This window comes from Ptychodera flava, chromosome 4 (genome assembly GCF_041260155.1).
Source record: "Ptychodera flava strain L36383 chromosome 4, AS_Pfla_20210202, whole genome shotgun sequence".
In the NCBI taxonomy this organism is placed as follows: domain Eukaryota; kingdom Metazoa; phylum Hemichordata; class Enteropneusta; family Ptychoderidae; genus Ptychodera; species Ptychodera flava.
Window position 1 is genome coordinate 40,699,528 of NC_091931.1, and position 21,555 is coordinate 40,721,082.

Genomic DNA, 21,555 nt, shown 5'->3' on the forward strand with positions numbered 1-21,555 from the left:
TCATCACCACCACCACCACCATCATCATCATCACAATCATCATCGTCGTCATCGTCATCGTAAATATGAAGCACTTTGTGAAAATGATATTGAGTATGTTGAACCGAATAATTTAGTTCATAGGCCGATATATAGGGGAACTACGGAGACAATGTGCTTGCAATTACGCCATGTACCGAGTAAAACACAGTTTTCCAAGACAAATTAGACTTTGATAACAGTGTTTAATAACATTGTTTCTAATGATGGGAGAACTGTTAATAACCCTACGACAATCTTGTCGGTGTTTTGGTTATTGTTGTATCATCTATGCATAGGCATATGAGATACACAACACTAAATTTCCTCTCATTATTACTAAATAAAAGGCCGCTGTTCATATGGTTGGTGTAATAATTGTCAGTGTTCATACTGGCGTAAATATTTATATTTGTTTCGATTTTCTTTTGTTCGTCTGTAGGCTAACAGACTTCTTCCGATCCAGGAAACATGTCAACTTGGTTGTTACTATTATTCGCCGTCAAAGGTCAGTGCTGGGAGCTGGGCAGTTTTGTATCAGGCTGACCGTGACACAAGAGACAACTTGACGAGAGTGTTAGGAGAAAACCATGGTTGGAAATTGCTGGCAAAGGCTTTTGCGATCAACGAAGAAGTCATTAGGAAAATGCGGCAAATGCCCCGAGTGAGAGTTTGTTAGAAATATTGATGTCTCTCAATGTCTCTTTAACTGACATATTTGTAAAATTGAGTGAAATCCCTCTCTCAGCTGCCGCACAGATACTCAAAGACTACTTCGAAGAAAAAGACATAGCATATACGGAGAAACTTCCGTTTCCCATTCAAGAATAATAACATTAGTTTGACACGTTTTCACGGAGAAAAAAATGCTAGAAAGTACAGTTCATATTTCATTTCGGAAATAACATTCAAAAACCATGTGAGATATTACGTCAGAAGTGTCATAGTCATACGAGAACAGAGCGCCCCCCCCCCCCGCAGTCATGATTGAACATTCATTTCCAGGGATCGGTTGACTTGACAATGGACTCCTGACTATGATACTTTTGCCATGGAATGAATTTACCTCTGTTCTGCTATCATAAAGATTTCTACGAAGCAACACAATCAATATAAAAGTTACAGTGACTGTTTATTGACATTTTAAACTTGAAAACATAATCCACACTTAGTCTAGGTAATATTATGTATATTTTGCTAGCACTATGTGTTTTACGAGTGATCATGATACGCAAATTTTACACTCATTCAAAAACTTCACATAGAGATTTTTGAAAAGTACTTTGAGACTGAGGCACTCTTGGTAATCTGCAAACATAACATGAAACGGAATAAATATTGGACATGTAAATTTTCCTACGGCACCTCTTTCCAACACACCGCTTGCGTTAGTTTCTTATAGATTGCAAATGTGTATTGTTTTTGTTCTTTTAGTCAGTCATTTCATTAAAAATGTCGAAAAACATGATATGTTAAAATAACATATGATATAGAAGAAATCATTTTATGTAAGATATTATGTAAGATAAGATGAGATAAATGGTCCTCTTAAGTTGAATATCATCTGATGATAATGAGGTAATAGCTGAAAGTATCAATTTGGAATAAAAGTGAGCCTTGATTTCACTCTGTATATTTTCCCTTCTACTTTCCCGATGTCTCTGATGGTAAGAAGTAATACTCCATCTATCTCTATAGCAACAACAGCGATGGCTATTGAATAGAAAGGGTCTGCAATTTGCGAGATGTGGTTTCCGCTGTCGATGTTGAGAAAACCTTAAGTGACCAAAGGTGGTCGTCTGGAGTGGAAGTTTCACTGTAGCTAGGCCGGTTGACGATGCTACGATTTGCTGATTTCGCTGTAGCTAGGTGGTAGAGTACTGTTGTAACTTGGTGGCGCGTCGTCCTGTAAGAGTATGGAAGCAATCTATAAATGTATCTCTCTCTCTCTCTCTCTCTCTCTCTCTCTCTCTCTCTCTCTCTCTCTCTCGTTAAACGGAATTCAAAATTGCTTAGATAGCTTAGAGCATCGGGCTTTTGTCATAAATTTTCGCTTCAACTTAACTATATAAATTTAAACATCAATTTAGTACAATTTAGAACAATTTTGCAAGCATCATAAACACTTTTGCAACAAGAGATTATAGTAAACATGAAAATGCACCTAGCATACTCATTCACTTCTAAAAATACCAATGCGTTCGAAATTGTATTGGCCTTTAGTTAGTACCCATAATGTACATTTCTTACTATTTTCAAGTGTCTCCTTCCTTTTCTAATGACTCTGGGTGTCCTTACTACTGTCAATCTTTTCAACGACGCCATCGGTAGTTAGTTGTTCCCCTTCGTTTTAGTTCATATTTATTATATTGATGTCACCAATCTTTGATGACCCAAATTGTATTTTATTATTTACGTACAGCTATATTTTTCTGACTTCCTCAAATATTATTTTCCCACAGCTTCAATGTTGATATAAACGGCCAAAGGACCGCTAAAATATGTTTTTAATAAAGATAATGTTGAATTATGAAGCATTCGTTTCCCCCGGCACTGTAAGGGTTAATATAGGTCATTTCCTTATGAATCTTACTTCAATAAAAGACTTTGCTATAAACACTGATAAACGACTGCTATATAATTTTGCGTCATCAATATCATGTACTGCGACTTTGTCTTTGTCATAGACGGTGAAAGTGCACTACTCTATATTTCGTTGAAAACGGAACATGATTTGTAAACGTTTGCAAAGTGTTTTAATTTCGGATATTCTCAACACTTTCCTACACACCGGTAAGCTTAAAGCTTATTTGTGTACTTACATAATGATAAACTCGACCATTTTCTCCACCTGTCAGTATCCTTGCATAGTGCTCTTCATAACCAAGTTCTTGGTAATGTGAGATGACGCAGAGCAAACAATAAATCTGAAGGGAAAATACGGGAAAAGTTATACAGTAGGGTAAACGTCTGTGATGAAACTTGAGGGCGCACCTGAAGGGCACAATCAAATCTGGTTTTCTAGGTGGTGGGGCGCTCTAGCTTTGTGAAGCAACTGGAACCCCTCGAAAAATTGTTCAGAAAGGGACAAAGTATTCTTCACGCTTAACTTGCCAACAGCCCGACGAATGAAATCGATATAAAGCCCTAAGGACTGTATTTCCTCTCTTTTATCCCTATTTTCTTGTGACTGCGTAAAGACATGGACACGACTCACTATAACATAATGCATACATCGATTTGCCTACACTTTAGGGAGCGTTCAGTTATTATAGCCGGGGTGGGCCGGCAAATTCTTCCTGCGCATCAGTCAAAATAAGTGAACCCCCCTACCCATTGCACCAAAAAATTGATGAACCCCCCCCCCCATGACAAAAATTTCATGACCCCCCTCATTGCTTGAGTAAAGTTACACACACTCACCTGGGGGTGATAGAATCCATAAAAAAGATTCTCAGATTTTTTCAAATGACCCTCCCTACAAACTCACAAAGTGTTAATGTTCAAATTTCCCCTTCTGACTTGCTATGATTTTGAAATTACCCCTCAAAGGGATTGGACAGAAATTACAGGTGGATCGCAATATTTTTGCGGAAGCGTGTGTGTACAACATTTTGATATTTGGATTTCATTGATAATCAGCTATTGATAATGTTGATTCACTATACATGACAGTGTATGAGAAAACTATGTAATACTTTTTCAATACAAAACTATATCTATGCATTTATAGATATTTGATAATAGACATAAATGTACTTAATTGGAATAGGGTTGTTACAACTGGTATGTGGACAAAAATTTGACTTTAGAATTTCACCAAAAATGTTCATCTATGTTCATAATATAGGGGTGTCTATGATAAAATTTTGAATAATTTTTTTTCCAACAAAAAACGTGCTATATTTTGCATATACAGACGTTGAATAATTAATATAATTGTACTTGATTAGAATATGGTTAAAGGTGCATATTATGTTTACAAGAAATCTGATTTTGGAATTTCACTGAAAATGTTGATCCACTATACATGGGAGTCTATGAGGAAACTATGGATAATTTTTTTTCCAAACAAAAAAAGGTAAATCTGTGTATTTATGTACTCTCAATTATTAATATTAATGTACTTGATTAGACTAGGCTCGTTACAAATGGATATGTGTGCAAGAAATTGGATTTTAGAATTTCAACGAAATGTTGATTCACTATACATGGTAGTCTATGCGGAAACTATGAATAATTTTTTTCCAATACAAAATATCTAAATCTGTGTATTTATAGACGTTTGATAATTCATTTTAAAGTACTTGGTTAGACTGGGATGGTTAAAGGTTGGATTTTGGAATTTCACCGAAATGTGGGTTCACTATACATTGGAGTCTATGAGAAAACTATGAATAATTTTTTTAGAATGGTAAACTCAATGAATTTGTACTTCTATAGGTGTTTGATAATTGATATAAATGTATTTGATTCAAATAGGGTATTTGAAAGTTCAGATGTTGACAACAATTATGATATTGGAATTTCACCTAAAAGAATTATTTAACTTTTCATGGTACTACTAGTCGACAGGTAACTGTTAAATAATTTCCTTGACAAAACTTGCTATATCTCTAATATGTAAGTATATATAGGAATTGTTCATTGCCCTCAGTGAGCTCGATTTACAATAAGACAAACCTCAGAGTAAAATAGCTTGTTTCAATGGAAAATTTCTTAAACTCTTGCATGTAAAAAATAGTCAAAATACATTATTCATAGGGAAATGTTCCATTAAATAATATTGGATCAGAAGTGGATAATTTCAAATAGGCATGTCGTTCTGACACATAATTTTAATTCACTGTGAAACACAAAGCAAAAGATGGATTTCAGAAAAATCGAGGAAAGAAACTTGCGAACTTGATGAGAAATCTACAGTTACCCTGATGTGTAATTTGTAGAATAGCAGTGAGCTAAATCATATTGCTGTCGTGATGCGAGTTGTAAAAGTTGTATTTTAACCCTTTTCTTGCCAAGTCTATATTTCACCACCGGGTCAAGATGGTTAAAATTAATGAAACACAACGTATTCCATATGATGTATTTTAACATAATACTGTACATTTGAAGGCTGTTGATACTGTAAAGTTGATTTTTTTTGGACAAAAGATACTATAATATACCAAGCCAAGTGGGTGAAAATACGTCATGTTTTGACTCAATACCACTTTTTACTGACTTGGCTGATGGGGAAGTGATACAGTTATTACTGTCTAGTAGGAAAAGGGTTAATTGAGGACTCGAGTAAGGAGGGCATACAGTCTGGAAGGGAAATTGACTGTAATCAAGTAACCATCCAAGTGACGATATTCTGCGGGAATTTAAGAACACAAATAAAGTACTTACATCCAGCGCTAGAAATAGCAGCATTACCAGTAATGTCCCTACCACAACACCGTATTTTTTCTGAAAAGGGATCAGACATGCTACATCAAAAATTACAGTCAGGAGACACCTACAATTATAGTAATGGCAAATTTAAAGACATGGCGAAACGATGATGCCTTCATGCGTACACAGTGTGAGTCCATATTTACCAATTATTTCTTGATATCGTCCTTATAAAAATCATCAATTTATAACTTGATCACTTGATATTTTTGTCTTTTTAACCACCGTGATCAAGCTTTTCTGTGGTCGTGCGCCTGACGTCGGTCTCCTTTCAAATTTTTGAGAAAGGAAACTCTATCCTTTGAGTATTATTTTTTAAAAGTGACTGTCACTTTTCATCCTCGATCAAGTTTATATAACTAATCGAAATGTGCGCTTTCAAACACGACAAAATAAATACATGTTTAAAAAGCTTTTTTCATCGGCAACGCCGATCCGACATCAGCAGATGGGTTAGCTTTATCTTGCGATCAACACTTGTTTGAAAAAGTGAAAAATGCTACAGGGATTCAAAATAAAACAAACTAATTTCGATTTGTTCTCATGTTAGCAGAGGCTCGTGTTCGGTTTGGCGAGATGACTCTAAACAAAGTATGAAAACAAGAAATAATGGAAAAATTATCCGGCTAGAATTCCGTAAATAGTAATTTGCACGGTTTGAAATCTAATCATCAAAGTTTGTCATCGAATAATTTAAAGTGAACATAATTGGAAAGGTGTTTATTTATTTATTTATTTATTTATTTATTTATTTATTTATTTATTTATTTATTTATTTATTTATTTATTTATTTATTTACTTACACAATGTGTCTATATCGATACAACAGCATTATAAGTTTGAGAGATCATATACTTACTTCTGTAGCTTCCAAAATTGCAGCCCATATTTGAAGAATGATTTCAGTTATTATGTACAAAACCATTCCGCAAATCCAAGGCAAGAGCAGTTTCCTTTTTTCCTGTCCGAACAATGAACAAAATAGACGTGTCTATTTAGTACTTTTTCAATAAACAAACTACTTTTTTTCTGTATAGACTTCCTCTGCCTGTACATTGTCCTATTTTCCCCAACTCCTGTTCTAATTAACATTTCATAACCAATTTCAAAATTTGTAGCTGGTGAATTTTCCATCACTGATTCATCAGATTTCAAGATCAATGTTTCAATACTTTCAGCAGAATTATGATAATTTCTTGTTCACCACAAAAACCGGTAACACAATTGTAATCAGAATAATTGCTGTAAGTGAATCATATTATGGGATATTATTAAGACGGACAAATAGATAGATAGATAGATCTGCAGAAAGACTGATAGGAACACAATGTGTGTACGTGAAACTACAAAATTCTGCATTTGCTGTTTCGTCTACCCAGAATGTTGACGTATTATCCGACAGCAAACTGTAAGATATCATCAATATAATATGTATTTCGGCACTTCTGTTTTGTGTTCTAGCCAAACACTCGAATGAGTCGGTTCTTTGTATCTACAATGCTAGCTATAAAACTTGTGTACGACCACAGTCCCTCTATCCACCGGTCTGGAAACGTGGCTGGTTTCTTTGTGACACTCCGTGATATGAACCAATACACGATTCACACCTTGAACAAAGGACACTGACAATGTTTAACTGGCCGCTATATCGATGTCGCTACCCCACGATCCTATGACAGCCGCAATGTGATCGTTCAAAAACATGACGTTTGTGGGTTGTTATTTTCAGAATATCACAAAACATTACAACTTGTTCACTTTAGAAACACTAAACAATTTTTTTTTTCATTAAATGGGTAACGTTGCCCCTCTAGATAAAGCTTGAAAGGGACCACACATATGGTTGCAGTATGATCACGATCGAAAAACAAAATGGCCATGCACTGTTCGCAAGTGTCATGGACTATTGCCCGAAATCAAGAAGACAGGCAAAATCAGCTGAATATTAACATCGACAGCTGAGTAGTTCATTACCAAACTTGTTATTGTGTTGACATGATAGCATTTTGTAAAAGGTATTTACTGTGCCTGAGCGCGAGCGTACGTATCGAGAGTTCGCCATATTGACGCTACATGGGAAAATATATATGCGAAAAAAATCTACGTGCATTTCTGCAGTTGTCGTTCCTATTCTGCTCAGTTAACAGACATAATTTCACAGAATATTACACAGAAAACATATTTAGATCATATTTGGAGGCACTGACTACTAGCATTGCAAGAGAAATGGACGACAAATTTTCCGGTGTGTTTCCAGCCGTGCCTGAGCGAGCGTACGTATCGAGAGTTCGCCATATTGACGCTGCATGGGAAAATGTGCGACCACACAACTAAAATCTACATGCATTTCTGCAGTTGTCTTTCCTATTCTGTTCAGTTAACAGACATGATTTCACAGAATATTACACAGAAAACATATTTAGATCATATTTGGAGACACTGACTACTAGCATTGCAAGAGAAGGGGCCACAAATTTTCCGGTGTGATTCCAGCCGTTGCTTGTGCTACGTACGTCAACACACTCGCAGCGGTCAACCCCAGAAATTATCGCACACTATCATCATTTACGATGGGATAAGGATTACGAAAAACAAACACCGGTTTCAGGATATGATAATTTCTGTCTTCGTGTCGTAGATAGACGCAGAGAACACTTAATAGAGCCAAAAACAGCGAAAATTCGAGAAAAGCGTACACGCATCGGGGACTGTGGCATGCAGAACAAACCCAAGCTACGCATTATCACGTGACTGGCCCTCGTATCGCGGTTCGGCTGTGCGGTCTAGGTGATTGACACCTTTTACAATAGGCGTTTCCAGACCGGTGGATAGAGGGACTGTGGTACGACTTACAAAAAAGTGTAAACGTAATGTATACGCAATTATCCACCTTGGGTGACTGTAGTCGTAAAACTACTGAACAGCATTGTGACACTCATAGAACTCATAGCGATTTGTTCAAACTGTGCGGAGACTGTGAATGCAGAGTACGCACCTTGTTTACTCCAATGAGCATGATCACTGAGAGAATGACCATAGTGGAATAGCGAACATACTGGGCTATGGCGACGCATTTGAATGTGTCCAAGGCTGCGGATAAAAGAGGTGAAAGAGACGACGAAAATCAACAAATTATACGAACACGATAGTCTTGTCCTCTTCGGGATGTCGCAATCGTAAATACAGAGGAAACCAAGAGGAATGACGTAAACATGGTAAAGAAAGAAAAAAAGACGAATGACCTTGTGCAAGGAGGATCCGAGACGGAAAACGGAAGAGGAAATATTTCGGGGGAAAACAGTATACATTTTGTCGCTTGTTTGAACCCGGAAAAAAACTGTATCAACGTAAATCATAAGGTTGACATAGGTATATTCCTGTCATCTGTTCTTAAATCCACAGCAACAATCAACAAACTTGGGTATGACAGCCGGAAGATATAGGAAGATACATGAGAGCTAACTAAACATCGACTTGACAAGTTTCTAACGACTCTACGATTTAAGGCAGACTGGCGAATTTTATACGCCCGCAAAAAGGGACAACAAATGAAGAAATAGCCTTCTTTTTCTTCTTCTTATTCTTCTTCTTCTTCTTCTTCCTAGTCTAGCCACCTTCAACAAATTGAAGATTTTGCTAGTTGTGCGCAACTGAATTTACAATGTAGATAATCACTCATAGAAATGTGCTACTTTGGCTTTGAAATATTCGAGTGTTTCTGCTGTCACAATGTCTGGGGGTAAATTGTTCCAGTCAATAATAGTTCTTGGGAAAAATGATTCTTTCCTGTAGTCTGTCTAAAATTTTGGAACCTGGTACGTTCTACAGTGCATGTGTCTTGTGAGCCTATTTGGGTGTTTCAGAAATTTATCGTTATCAATGGCTACTGATTACGTACTAATTTTAAATAACATTGCAAGTCTGGTCTCTTTTCTACGTTGTTCTAGGGATTTCCATTGTAGTTTTTGTAACATAGCATTAACACTTGATTGAGAACGGTATTTGTAGAAAACGAAACGAGCAGCACGTTTTTGTACTTTTTCTATGTTAATGATATCAACTTGTCTGTATGGGTCCCAAACTGTAGGTGCGTATTCCAGCATAGGTCTAACAAGAGCTTTGTAAGCTTTTTCTTTTACTGAGTGGGAGCTAATGTTGAGATTTCTCCGTAGAAAACCAAGAGTTTTATTGGCTTTGTAACAAATTGAATTTATGTCTTCCTGCCAATTTAGCTCAGATGTCAAAATACAACCAAGATATTTATTTTTCCGTCTAGTTTGTAATTGTAAATAAGTGGTGGGCGTTTTCTAGTAACTGTGAGTACAGAACACTTGTCAGGATGAAAAGACATCTGCCATTTATCTGCCCAAATTGCTATCAAGATCAGCAGACTGTAGTGGTTGCACAACTCAATATCCTTGCCTAGTTTCTTTACTTTACATTCTTTGTACTTATTTTCATAATGTTACTTTTCTTCTGCTACGATGCAAAGAAGGTCGGAGAAAAAACGAAACTTGTTTACCTATTTTTAAAGATACCAATGACAAGGCCAGCAATAGATCTGAATTACCGACTATTAGAGATGTTCATATCTATCTCATGATAGAATCTAAATGGCTTTGGAATATATTATGGTCTCTTGATAATTCTGAACAAATTTATAAAGTTGTTATGGATGGTCAGTTTCTTCAGACCTGGGGGGGGCGGTGGATTCATGGGCGGGGGTCACCCTGTTTTGACTTTGGTGATAGGGGGGTCACCATGTTTTTGAAATGCCCAATAGGGGGGGTCAGCGTGTTTTTGAATTTTGACAAAGGCTCATCATTGCCTAAAATGCTAGTGTCAGCAACAAATTTCATCATTCAGTTTCATCATTTGGCGCGCCCTTCGGGCGCGTAACTTTAATAATCAGTCATATTTTTCAGCACGCCCAACTTTAACATATCAAGCATACATACATCAGAGATATCTGTATGTTCAATATTTTTCAGCATGCATGCCCTTCAGGTTCATGACTTTAATATACAAGGCATATATATCAGAGATATCAGGATGTTTCATATTTTTCGGCGCGCCCTTCGGGCGCCATACTTTAATAAATCAGAGATATCTTGATGTTTGCTAAGTGAAAGTGTACCATTATGAAATCTGCATTTCATATGAAAAGGATGACAAATTCCTGATACTTTTCTGTTCTCTCTATGAGAATTCAGTATGAGAAAGCAACATGCACAAATATTTCACAATATATATTTGATACAGTGACTTATTTTAGAGATAGAAAAATGACAAGATATCTTTCCTTCTCATTGATGCAATTATTTTCCTTTGTGTCACAGGTTTTCTGTAGAAAGATGCTTTTTTATGAACAAAATAACAGTTAAAAAAGGCAGTTTTTGTCATTATTAGCTGTGCTTTTATGGTTTCAATGTTACAAGAAAAGGTCCTCTCAGACACTGTACACATCAGATTTGGCTAAAAAAGCTCTCTATGGCTCCTCAGAGATTTAATTGGATGGTTGGCAAGTCTTAACACCCATCAAAGTTTTTGATTCACTGCTTTTTCCTCTTTGATATTAATGATTGACATCCATTTCTGTACAACAGTTCAGGACATCTGGTTAAGCATAGAAAGTGTGAAATACATTCACAGCTCATTCAAAATACAGCTCATTCAAAATGTACTGTATTCAAACTTTAAGACTGACACTTTGAAATTCCTATCTTACAACTAACATGTCAACAATTTCATTAAAACATAGAATGACTATTTAAAATATAAATGTATGTAAAATGTAAAATAATATATATATATATATATATATATATATATATATATATATATATATATATATATAATTTGTATCCACCTTTTGTTTTACCTATGTCGCGGGGGGTCACCCTGTTTTCGAAATTTGGAATAGGGGGTCACCCTGTTTTCAAAACTTGCAATAGGAGGGGGTCAGCCACTTTTTGACGTCGGCAAAAATAATTCCAAAGCGCCCCCCCCCAGGCCGAAGAAACTGACCAGTCCCTTATCGAGGAGAAAATCCCTGGTAAATCAAAAAGAGCGTACACTGAAGTTGAACCAAATTGCACTATTGTATATCGACCGAGGCATGACACAATGACCGTGGTCGATGAGCTGTGTCAACATAGTGCCAGAAGATTTACACTATATGTCAATGACAATGATGACACGGACTTCTCGCAATAACAAAATCCTTAAAGTTTCCACCAACAGACTAAAATTATCATCAAATGAAGAAGTTGTCGTTTTTGGAGTAATTTACTTGCATTGTATTGGTCGTCAGAAATGCACCCATAGGTCACATCTCACCCATATGGTCTATGTGTAAACACTATATCAAAGGTACGTTGGCGACTGATGAAAGTGGAAGCATATTTGTCATGACGCACGTCGTAAAATTTAAATGTTGCAGCTATGTTGACGTGATGCATCTGTGGGCATATCGTGCATGGAATACATTTTTGTAAGCAAGTCGCACAGATGCAGTTCTGACGATCCCCTCCCTTTAAAGAATTTTTCATCGAAACAAGTATATTCATATCTAAGAAGAACGTTTATTTACGCATTAAATCGGTGGGTCGACCAAAAATGTATAGGCCGGCTGAAAAAAAATAGCAGGTTCATTGGCAAAATGCTCGGGCAATATGAAAAAGTGGCCGATGAACACTGCTTAAGTACACTGAAAAAAATAATTGGAAATAACATCTTGTGTTGATTCTCACTTAAAGATCACATTAAACTTTTTATATGATATTCATATAGAAAGAGAGCACGCTCACAGGACTCTAATATAAATAAGTAAAAAAGTAGCAATGATAAAACATAAAATGGGAAAAAATACGACAAAATGTGGAAGAAGTATAAAGACAAAGGGATGCCACAAAATTGACAAAGTTAAAAGCTGCAGTAAAGAAAGAAAATTACAAAAAAATCAAAACGGGTGACGTGCGTCTAAATAAAGTCTCATGACCCCGGACAGACAACTTCCCCTTTCTGGAATAAGGCGTAATGGAATCCACCGTCCAGTGATGACCATTAATTATGAAAAACGTCACGTACCAAGAATAGAATAACGATGTTATTGATGTTTGTTTGGATTCCGAGGGTAGGATGAAAGTTCCGTCATTGAGATATCATGTGCAACAGATCTATTTCACCTAGAGCAAAGGATGCAAATTACTCCACCACGGAAACAACACGCCACCTAATGACAGAAACGATGCCTACCTCTATACATAAAGCCTAAACCCTATATCGTTGCGACGTTGTGACAGAGCCCTATACTTGTGCATGGGGGCGTTATGTATTCGTATGTTTGCAGTTTATTCACTGCGTCGCGGCAAACAATTCAGTTTCGGTTGATCTAGTAAGTACTCTCTTCTACAGTTACCTGCAGCTTACCTGATGTTCCATCTCTTTGCACTTGCCCAAATATGGTATGAAACTCGACAAACGAGTAAAAGTTGAAATTCCCCAAACGTTTGAAATAGAAACAAGTCTGAAAAAATACTACCAAGGCTTGAAACTTGAAAAGCACAGTATCAAGAAGCTGACCAACTATAATTAAATCTGCTGTTGTAGATGAAATGCGATATGAACCGCAAGACATTAAAAATGGTAAGGTGATCACTTGGCAGTTCGCCAACGAGTACGTACGGTACACAATTCATACTACCATCATCTTCGACAGTCACATGTCTGGTAACATGGATCGTTAAAAAACTTGGCCTTTAGAAGCATCCTCAGTCTGATGAGACAAGGAAGGATTACACACCTTTCCCGAAAAAATACTCTTAGTACTAACATCACGGTTCAGATAACTACTGGTTAATTGACCAAATCAACAACATAGCCTTGCCCCTACTTGTGATTATCTTTACAAAATTAGCGTATTTTGCAGCCTTGTTTATCACTTTATTATTAAATTAATGATTTCGCAGGTTTATATACTTGTGCGCTATTGAGTGAATTGAGGGTGAATAAATGAGTCAGTTAATTTTTCAATCAGAAAGTTAGCCTGCTACTTAGTTAGCAATCTGCTTGCATAGTTAGTTGGATGGTTAATTAGTTAATTATATGGTTGGTTCGTCTTTAAGCAAGATGGTGATAGTACTACAAATTATGTTAGCTGTTTGATGGTACTGTCAGCTCTGATGAACGAACTGTCCTACATCAAGTTGGATTTCAAACAGACAAACCACCTTATACGCTCAGAATGTATTGTATGTAAGTCTGAAGAGTAAGCTAAATCCCTTCCCACGCTAAATAAAAAAACTAGATCATCGAGTTTGGTAAATGTACAATATTAGACATGTGTATTTTCTATAAAAAGTATCTGATCACGCGCGTCATATACAAATGATTCATTGTCATTTTAACGGAATCGCAATGGGTGCGGTCCTTCATGATCGTCTATACTGATTTCATATGATACAATTTTAATTTTCAATTTTCAGTATTTCGTTTTGGTGCTTTGTTATAGTATCACCGTACATTTTAGGGATAAATATCATTCAGTGGCTCTGCAACAATAAATGTTACTAACACAAGGTTGGAATGCCGCATATTAAACACAGTAAGAGGTACACTAAATGCCTGGCCCGCGCCCGAATCTTCATACTTGTTAAGCAAGCTACGAAAGCAAGATTTTCAAACTGAAGCAGTGTGAAAGGGATTAACACCAAGGGTACTACACTGTGGTTATAATTGGTTTATGGTTGTCGTTCATTATTTATGCAACAAATAAATGTTAATTCAAATGATGACTGGTGTTCTCAATTTGTTAACGGAAACGGACACCAGATCGGGATACGTCGCTTCACACTCGACCCGAGAAAAATGGTTTGAAGCTGTAATAACTTACTTCTTTGGATACCCTGGGTAGACGTAGTGTTTGCTTCTGTCAGTCCGAGCAGGTATTCTTGAGTCTGCAGTACAATACCCAGGACACATATCGTCTGTCAGAAAAGAAGTTTATAATAAAAGAAAATTACAAATAAATTACCGTGAATACGTCGGATTTTGAAAGACACTTGTTGAAAGGGTCGACCATGGTTTGATTTGTATAGTTTCCTTTCCCTGTCCTTGAATTATGGTAAAATATTTGCCTTGACCTCATTTTGTATAATATGCACTGTGAGTGTCGTCAAATGAATTCTAGTCCAAAATCAGTTGTCAGCAATAAGAATGAACATAACGTACATACTAGCTGTGTTGCCCAGTTGAAGAATGGAATTTTGAAATAATGTTGTTGTTGTTTTTTGTATGATAACAAACTCTATTTTTCGAGCAAAACAAAAATAACGGAAGATACATCAATAGTTGCAACCACTGGATCTTTGAAACCTTCGGTGTCTGGCGAATTTCAATGTAGGTTATCGGAACTTTATACGCAAGGAAATTTCCATAGTCAATCAACAGCAGTCCTTTATTGAAATAGTTCTAATGACTTTTTGGTAGCACCAAAACTATGAACTTGATAAGACCAAAAGCTGTGATGATTTTAGGGGGTTGTGTTCATATAACTCATGACCATTTCCTCAAGGTAACGAGAATTCGAGATTAGAAACTTAAGGAAGTCTTTCGCCATCGATTTTTATCACAAGGTATTAGCTGGAAATTATGTATCAATTCAGTGTTAAATTTAATGAGAGTGTCTAGCCATTTATCATGTCAAAAATAGCCCTCGATATTTTATTAGGTTTTGTTTCCTTGATGCTGTCTCTTTGCCGATCAATATTGCCTCTAACAATGGCGTCTGATTCACCGCCATCTGAGTGTCAGTAAGTTACGGAACAACGAGCAGCCATTGTTGTTGTTGTAGGGAAAAAAAAGCTTTAAGTTATTTTCATTTGTGTGTACTCTGAACGAAATAGTTGTGTCATTTTCTCGTGCCACTCATGTGGTTACATGACCACTCTTAAAAAACAGACGTCCCTTAAGTCATTAAGATATAGGCCTATTGCAAAGTTCTTTTCAGGGTACAGAGTGCACGTTGATGACATCGCTTTCATGTTAGGTACTTTGGTGGCTCGATTTAATCTGGCTCAGTTTTGCTCAATAATGATGGAATATGTGCAATCTATTTTTAAACTTTTATCAAAACTGCTCTTCGAAATTCTTCAGGTAGGCCTATAGGTGCACAGGTATGGTCAAAACCAGAATACGCCAGAACGGTATAATGCGCCTCGGGACAGATATTCGGATGCTAAAATTTTTATAAATCTCTTATGGTTTACCATTTTTGTAAACGCTTTAAGTAGGCTAACTAGAATTTTCACCGTCTTATTTTTGTGAAAATCGAAAATTTAATTCTTCTCTCATAAGGTTAACACAAGGACGGTGGCCATTTTGAAGTCAAATATCGGCATGATTTGTTTCTCTGGTACCAAAATTTTCACCCCTTTGACCCGTGATATTTATTCTAGATTTTGAAAGAGCACGGTTGAAAACTTTTAGGGACAAATTACAAGTCTTTCACTTTCTGTGTGCACACTACGTTCAAAACCTATAGGCCTACTCCATACTCAGGTGCCGAAGATTTATCCGCGGAGGTAACAATAACAAGGTTCCCCTGAGGTATATTATCATGCAGGATGTACTGATTGAATGCAGTAGTGTAGCACTTTTGTTGACTAATAGTATACACATGTTGACTGGCCACGAGGGCAACAGCATACGTCTGTAGCCTACCCCGAGGGACTGTGAGTCACCAAAAAAAACTGACTGTTTCCCGAGGCCGAAGGACGAGGGAGTCTGTTTTTGGGGGTGACTCACAGTCCCTCGGGGTACAGACGTATGCTGTTGCCCTCATGGCCAGTCAATATGTGTTTTATAACACACCTCATCCGTAGTCATGCATAAGAACGTACCATACTCAAAACTTGTCGCATGTAAGCTTAAGCTTATGATGTAATATGTTGGAGTGGTTCGGCAAGAAAAAGTTTTTTCCGACAGGGTCGCAATACTTCTGCAAAACGTTCAATGCACCTTTGATTATCGTTTTCGTTCGTTTCAAGTCCTTGTTTGAAACCAGAGCATTTAGTTCTTCTTCACAAAGTAGGATAAACCGACAAATTTCTCGACTATCGTTTCGCTCGGCCGCAGACGACATCTTTGTTTACATTCCAGTTCGCGCATGCGCTAATGTGTTTTTGACGTCAGCGGGCATCATTTTTCGGAACGGATTTCTAACAAAAAAAACAGCCAGATTTGTACAGGTCTCTGGATTTATTTTGTTCATACTGCCAGAAAATCTGTTTTAAACAATTCTATTTTGCAACTTAGTAGAAACCTTTGATTAACGGGGTTTAAGTTTTTCTGCCCATGACGATAAATGAATTCGACGGGGATTCGTACATGTTGCCATGCAATCTTCAAATTTTACATGATTCAGACTTCAGTGGTGTGACATCAGAACTACTCCTCTTGACCTTTGATAAGACTGGTTAGAAGTTCAGGAATCTGCAATTAATTTTCACAGTGTCATGAAAATATCCACTGTTGAAGTTTGAGTTTTTCCCGCTTCCGTGTAGATAATTGCCTGAATTAATTTTACGAGCCAGGGCAACTGGAGTCTAACCGTACATTTTACATTTCTTTATACATGACCGTGTTTAGCAATTTCTTGGTGGGAACTTTTATTTTCATCGAGTGCTGGTTATTTTTACTAATCACTGCTAATACTAGTACATTGGCTCTACGATTGTCTCGGTGCTTTGATGATACAACACAATCTCATCTACAAAAAAAACACATCTGCTTCATGGTCAAACTTAACTATCGAAGAATAGCCGTTTCCAGCTGACCCTTATATCCCCTGTAGCCCTTCCACGTGTTACAGGTACAAAATCTCAAAGCTAACAATACACAATGACCCAAAAAGGTCGAAAAAAGACAAGTAACAAAAAAAGGCAAATTTAGGTTTGAAAAGAACAGAAAACCGCGACATCTTGACGGGTAAAAACGACGATAGGACAAACAACTCTTGAACAATATATGACACGTCTTTTTAAACTTACAAATACTAGAGTTAAGTGTTTTCTCCTTGAGTAGCTTGGGAGTTGTCTACAAACATCACCGAGGTGTCGGCAAGAGCTCTTGAACCGCCAAGCTTCGCCGCGACTACTCTATCGAAGCGAAAGTCATGCTGAAGTTTATCCACCCCTGCCCCCTCAAAAACCAACCTAAACAGACAAACTGTTATGATACCAATAAGCCAAAAGAATTGGGACAAGCCTACTTTTAAAAAAAGAAAAGGTATAATTGATAGATGCCGGGGGTCTGCGCATAACAAGGACATTTATTTACTGATGACCACTGCCTTCCTGGTATAGCAATGCCCTGCCTTGGTCCATTTTCAAACATACTGGCGGAGCCCAGGGAATCTCATCTTTCTTGTTCTTTTGATTGTAAACTACCTTCATCAATTTAAGACGAAATTTGAATGCCCTGAAACTGTGTGCTTTCATCGTTTTAGCATTCTAAACATCGGAAAGCAATTGCTAAATTCGGAGTAACAGAAAGGTTTCAACTGTCATAGCTAGTTGTGTAACAAATGGTCGTGCTGTCAGGAAACCAACCGTAAACCACACTAACAAGAACAACAAACATTTAAAAAAAAATCATGAAATACAAAATATTTATTCGAAGTATTTTACCGAGTGTTGCAAGTCAAACAGCGTTTATAGCCGAATCTTTTTTTACCGCAAAACATTAGATTTTCAATAATTTGTCAACCCCGGATTCACACATTGGCAGGGTATGCTTTTCCGTATGATCAGTTAAGTTTGGTGGGAAAGAGCTGGCACTGGTGCAATTCACGTGATGCCCTGACAGTTTATCACCTGTTCAGAATAATCAATTAGTCCTAAATATAATTGTAGCTCAGCTCTGGTTTGGCCAAATCGTGTAAGGTAAATTTGTTTGGCAATAAATTATTTAAAGTGGAAATAACAGCCATTTCAGTTTGGCTTATCGTATGTTCGTGACTTTTTATCTAAATCGTCCGATTACTGACCTGTTAAGAAAAACATTGGACAATGTGAAACAAAAATACCGTTTTCAATCGAGTATTTTATAAATCAAAATGTGTTTTGTTTTTCCCATACTCAAGTAGAAACAGACCTTGTCAGACAATTAAAATATTTACACAAAGACCGTTCCTGATGTAGAAAAGTTAGTCGGAGTTCCTTTTTGAAATCGGCGAGTATCGTGATGTCGAAATATGTCTAATACTGTATAGCATGCATGACAAAAATGTAAAATCGATTTTTCTGTATATATTTCTAAAATAAAGCAAAAAGAATTAAACTTACCAAAGTATATATAGCGCTTGCAACAGCACCACCGTGGAGATCAAAGCAGCAACACGATCGGATCAACATCTTGGGAAAAAACTCGCAATATTTTTAATTTCGTGGTTTTCTTCTCAAAAACACACTTCACATGACTTTTTAGAAGCGGTTGTGCAGCTGATGATACTGATAAAGTTTGTGTGGTGTATTAACTTCTAGCAAAAACACTATGCTTCGAGGAGTCTGCTACATACGAGTTTGATCAAAGTAGCATCTGGCGAAAACACGGCCTCTCAAACTATATTTAGATGTGAACCCGGAAGGTTGGTTCGTTTACATGATAACAATAGCTCCCGGCCATCGTCATCTGAACGTCACATGTCCACACGCAAGCAGAAAATCCCGGGCTAAATAATCGAGTGACCGTGACATTACACAACATTCATGAGTACTTCACGTTGTCTGTGGATTGCGCGTTGAGAGACACCGGCCGTCAGATCTTCCTGGAACTTATCGGTCAACACTTGTTCCTGATAGCAGTTACATGTACATTCAATATCCCGGCGGTATGTACAGCACCAATACCGCACCGGTTCAAAGTTGATAGAGGCCGTTTTCACCATGGACAACTACCACGTCGTCAGAGCCTCGGATTGCCTGATCGGTGCGATGGTATGGCGGAAACTGTGACGCACCGTTGCCGTTTCATTTGAAAGTAGATCATTTTGAAGCCTTAATGGGTAGGACCTCTGACATTACCTTAAAGTTCACGATACTTCAAGCTGGCAATTGTTAGCGTAATTTAGTTCCTGGTTGTTCATCGACCCATCCATTCTTAGTAAACACCTACCTGGCGGAAGTTGTATCGTCAGTATCGTGTTACGTGAACGTGTTAGGAGGTATTGTCACGAATCATGTCTGAGATAGATTTCAGCTTTTTTTAAAACCCGGTACCGGAAAGCATTTTTAATCCGTGCGAATATTGATCCCATGTTACCATTTGGGCCAGAGTCATATGTCCGGAAAATCCGAAGATTTTTCGCTCGGATGTTCAGTTTATTGTCAAACATCTGCATATCTGTCAGGTGATACGCGTAATCGAGGAGGAAAAAAGTGAACACAGATCTCGTAAAACGTTTAATGTAAAGTAGAATAAGACCTATAAACAAAATTGCTGTGGGTGACTTCTTAAAATCCCGTCTTAGCAGATTCCACGTGTAAATCAAACGAGATCTTCAGTCGCCAACTGCAGATTTAATGGCCTTCTTCATACGTACGTAGAATGTTTAAACTTTGTCGAAGAACAATCAGAACAATACAGTATAAAACGTGATATTATAGCATGTTACCATGTGCCATTCTGATTGGACGAGAGAGCTCATTCCAATGATGCTGAAATACTGTTAGGGAGCCGTCATTATTTATGGCCTGGGGGGTCGGAGGAATCTGAGGGGGGTCACTCAAAAAATCGAAAGCTACAAGGGGGGGTTGCTCAAAAGTGGAGAACAAGAAGGGGGGGAGCTACTCAATTTTGTTGACATGTATTGAAGCATTTAATGGACTTACGAATTAATACAACAATAATACTAAAGATATGTATATTCATACCCGGTATTTGTGTACACACACACACACACACACACACACACACATAATATAATATATTTATATATATATATATAAATCATAATACAGGTGGTTTCAAGTAAAAACTAAAATCTCATTACACTATGTGTTTCACGTTATTGTGATCTGATCAGCTATTCGGCGTGGCAAGCCTTATGTTAGAGGCTAGTACTGAGTACATTTTTCAGTATTTCCTGATTAAAGATTGATATACTTGCCTGATCATTAATGAGAAACGTCTGCTTTCTATATTCTACATTGTATAGGTTACCGATAGGGGAAAATGTGTAAAGCAAGCTTATTCTGATGCTATAAAGTTTAAAACCAGTTGAATGCCTTGACAACAAACCCATCTTTTATTGCAGGAAAATAATAATAAATAAATGTGAATAAATGTATGTCTGTCGCTATTTTTTCGGTTTCAAAAAATATAGTTGAAATCAGTGAACTGAAATATAAGTTTTGGAATACTGTCTCAGATTTATTTTCCTTTGAGTTTTTTATACGAAAAAAATACTCCCCAAGTGCCACCAAATAACACCATTTTAACCTCTATTTTTCAAAAGCTCCAATGGCAGGAGGGGGGACACCCCCCTCCTGACCCCCCCCCCCCCGCGCCGCTTATGCGGTCTCTTGTGGTGCTTTTGCACCACATCTTCCCCCTCTTGAAAAAATCCTACAGAATAACTACATGTCACCAGAGCACTGGATACAGACCTGTACATCAGCCCTCGCCACAGCAATTGGAACCTCCTTCCGACAAAGACCTATACCACAGAGTTTAATCAGGGTCTGTACAGGGCCTGTCGCAGCAGCAATCCATTTTACTGTATAGATATTTAACTTTCCCATTTTTGGGGGGGAGGGGGGGTCACTCAAATTTTCTGTAGCAGAGAGGGGGGTTACTCAAACACGTCATGGTTGGCAGGGGATTACTCGAAATTGTGGAGTTTCGAACGCAATTCCTCCGACCCCCCCCCCAGGCCGTAAATAATGACGGCTCCCTTAGTGGTTATAGCAGTGCTAAAACGGGCCCGAAACCAGCATTGATCTGAACGATTAGGCGTCTTAGTAATAAATGCGGAAACCAATAAAGGGGATGGCATTAAACTTGCAGGGATATTTTGGGGGTATTAAAGAAATTAAATA

General features: G+C 37.4%; 1 protein-coding gene across 1 annotated transcript; it reads right to left on the minus strand.

Moving 5' to 3' along the window:
* Positions 1–207: 207 nt before the first annotated feature.
* Positions 208–19,599, minus strand: LOC139131762 (uncharacterized). The gene is made up of 7 exons (XM_070697992.1): positions 18,802–19,599; positions 14,349–14,442; positions 8,451–8,545; positions 6,315–6,416; positions 5,410–5,469; positions 2,841–2,945; positions 208–1,924 (listed from the first exon to the last, which is right to left on the minus strand). Exons 1-7 carry the CDS (start codon positions 18,868–18,870, stop codon positions 1,859–1,861), a joined length of 591 nt encoding a protein of 196 aa, XP_070554093.1. The 5' UTR covers positions 18,871–19,599; the 3' UTR covers positions 208–1,858.
* Between the last annotated feature and the right edge of the window lie 1,956 nt (positions 19,600–21,555).

Bases quoted from the DNA above. Each gene is read 5' to 3' on its own strand.
- LOC139131762 (XM_070697992.1), bottom strand. From the start codon at position 18,870: ATGTTGATCCGATCGTGTTGCTGCTTTGATCTCCACGGTGGTGCTGTT. The intron at 14,443-18,801 runs GTAAGTTTAATT...CTTTTCTGACAG, and splicing joins CAAGCGCTATATATACTTTG to ACGATATGTGTCCTGGGTAT. The intron at 5,470-6,314 runs GTAAGTATATGA...ATCCCTTTTCAG, and splicing joins CAATTTTGGAAGCTACAGAA to AAAAAATACGGTGTTGTGGT.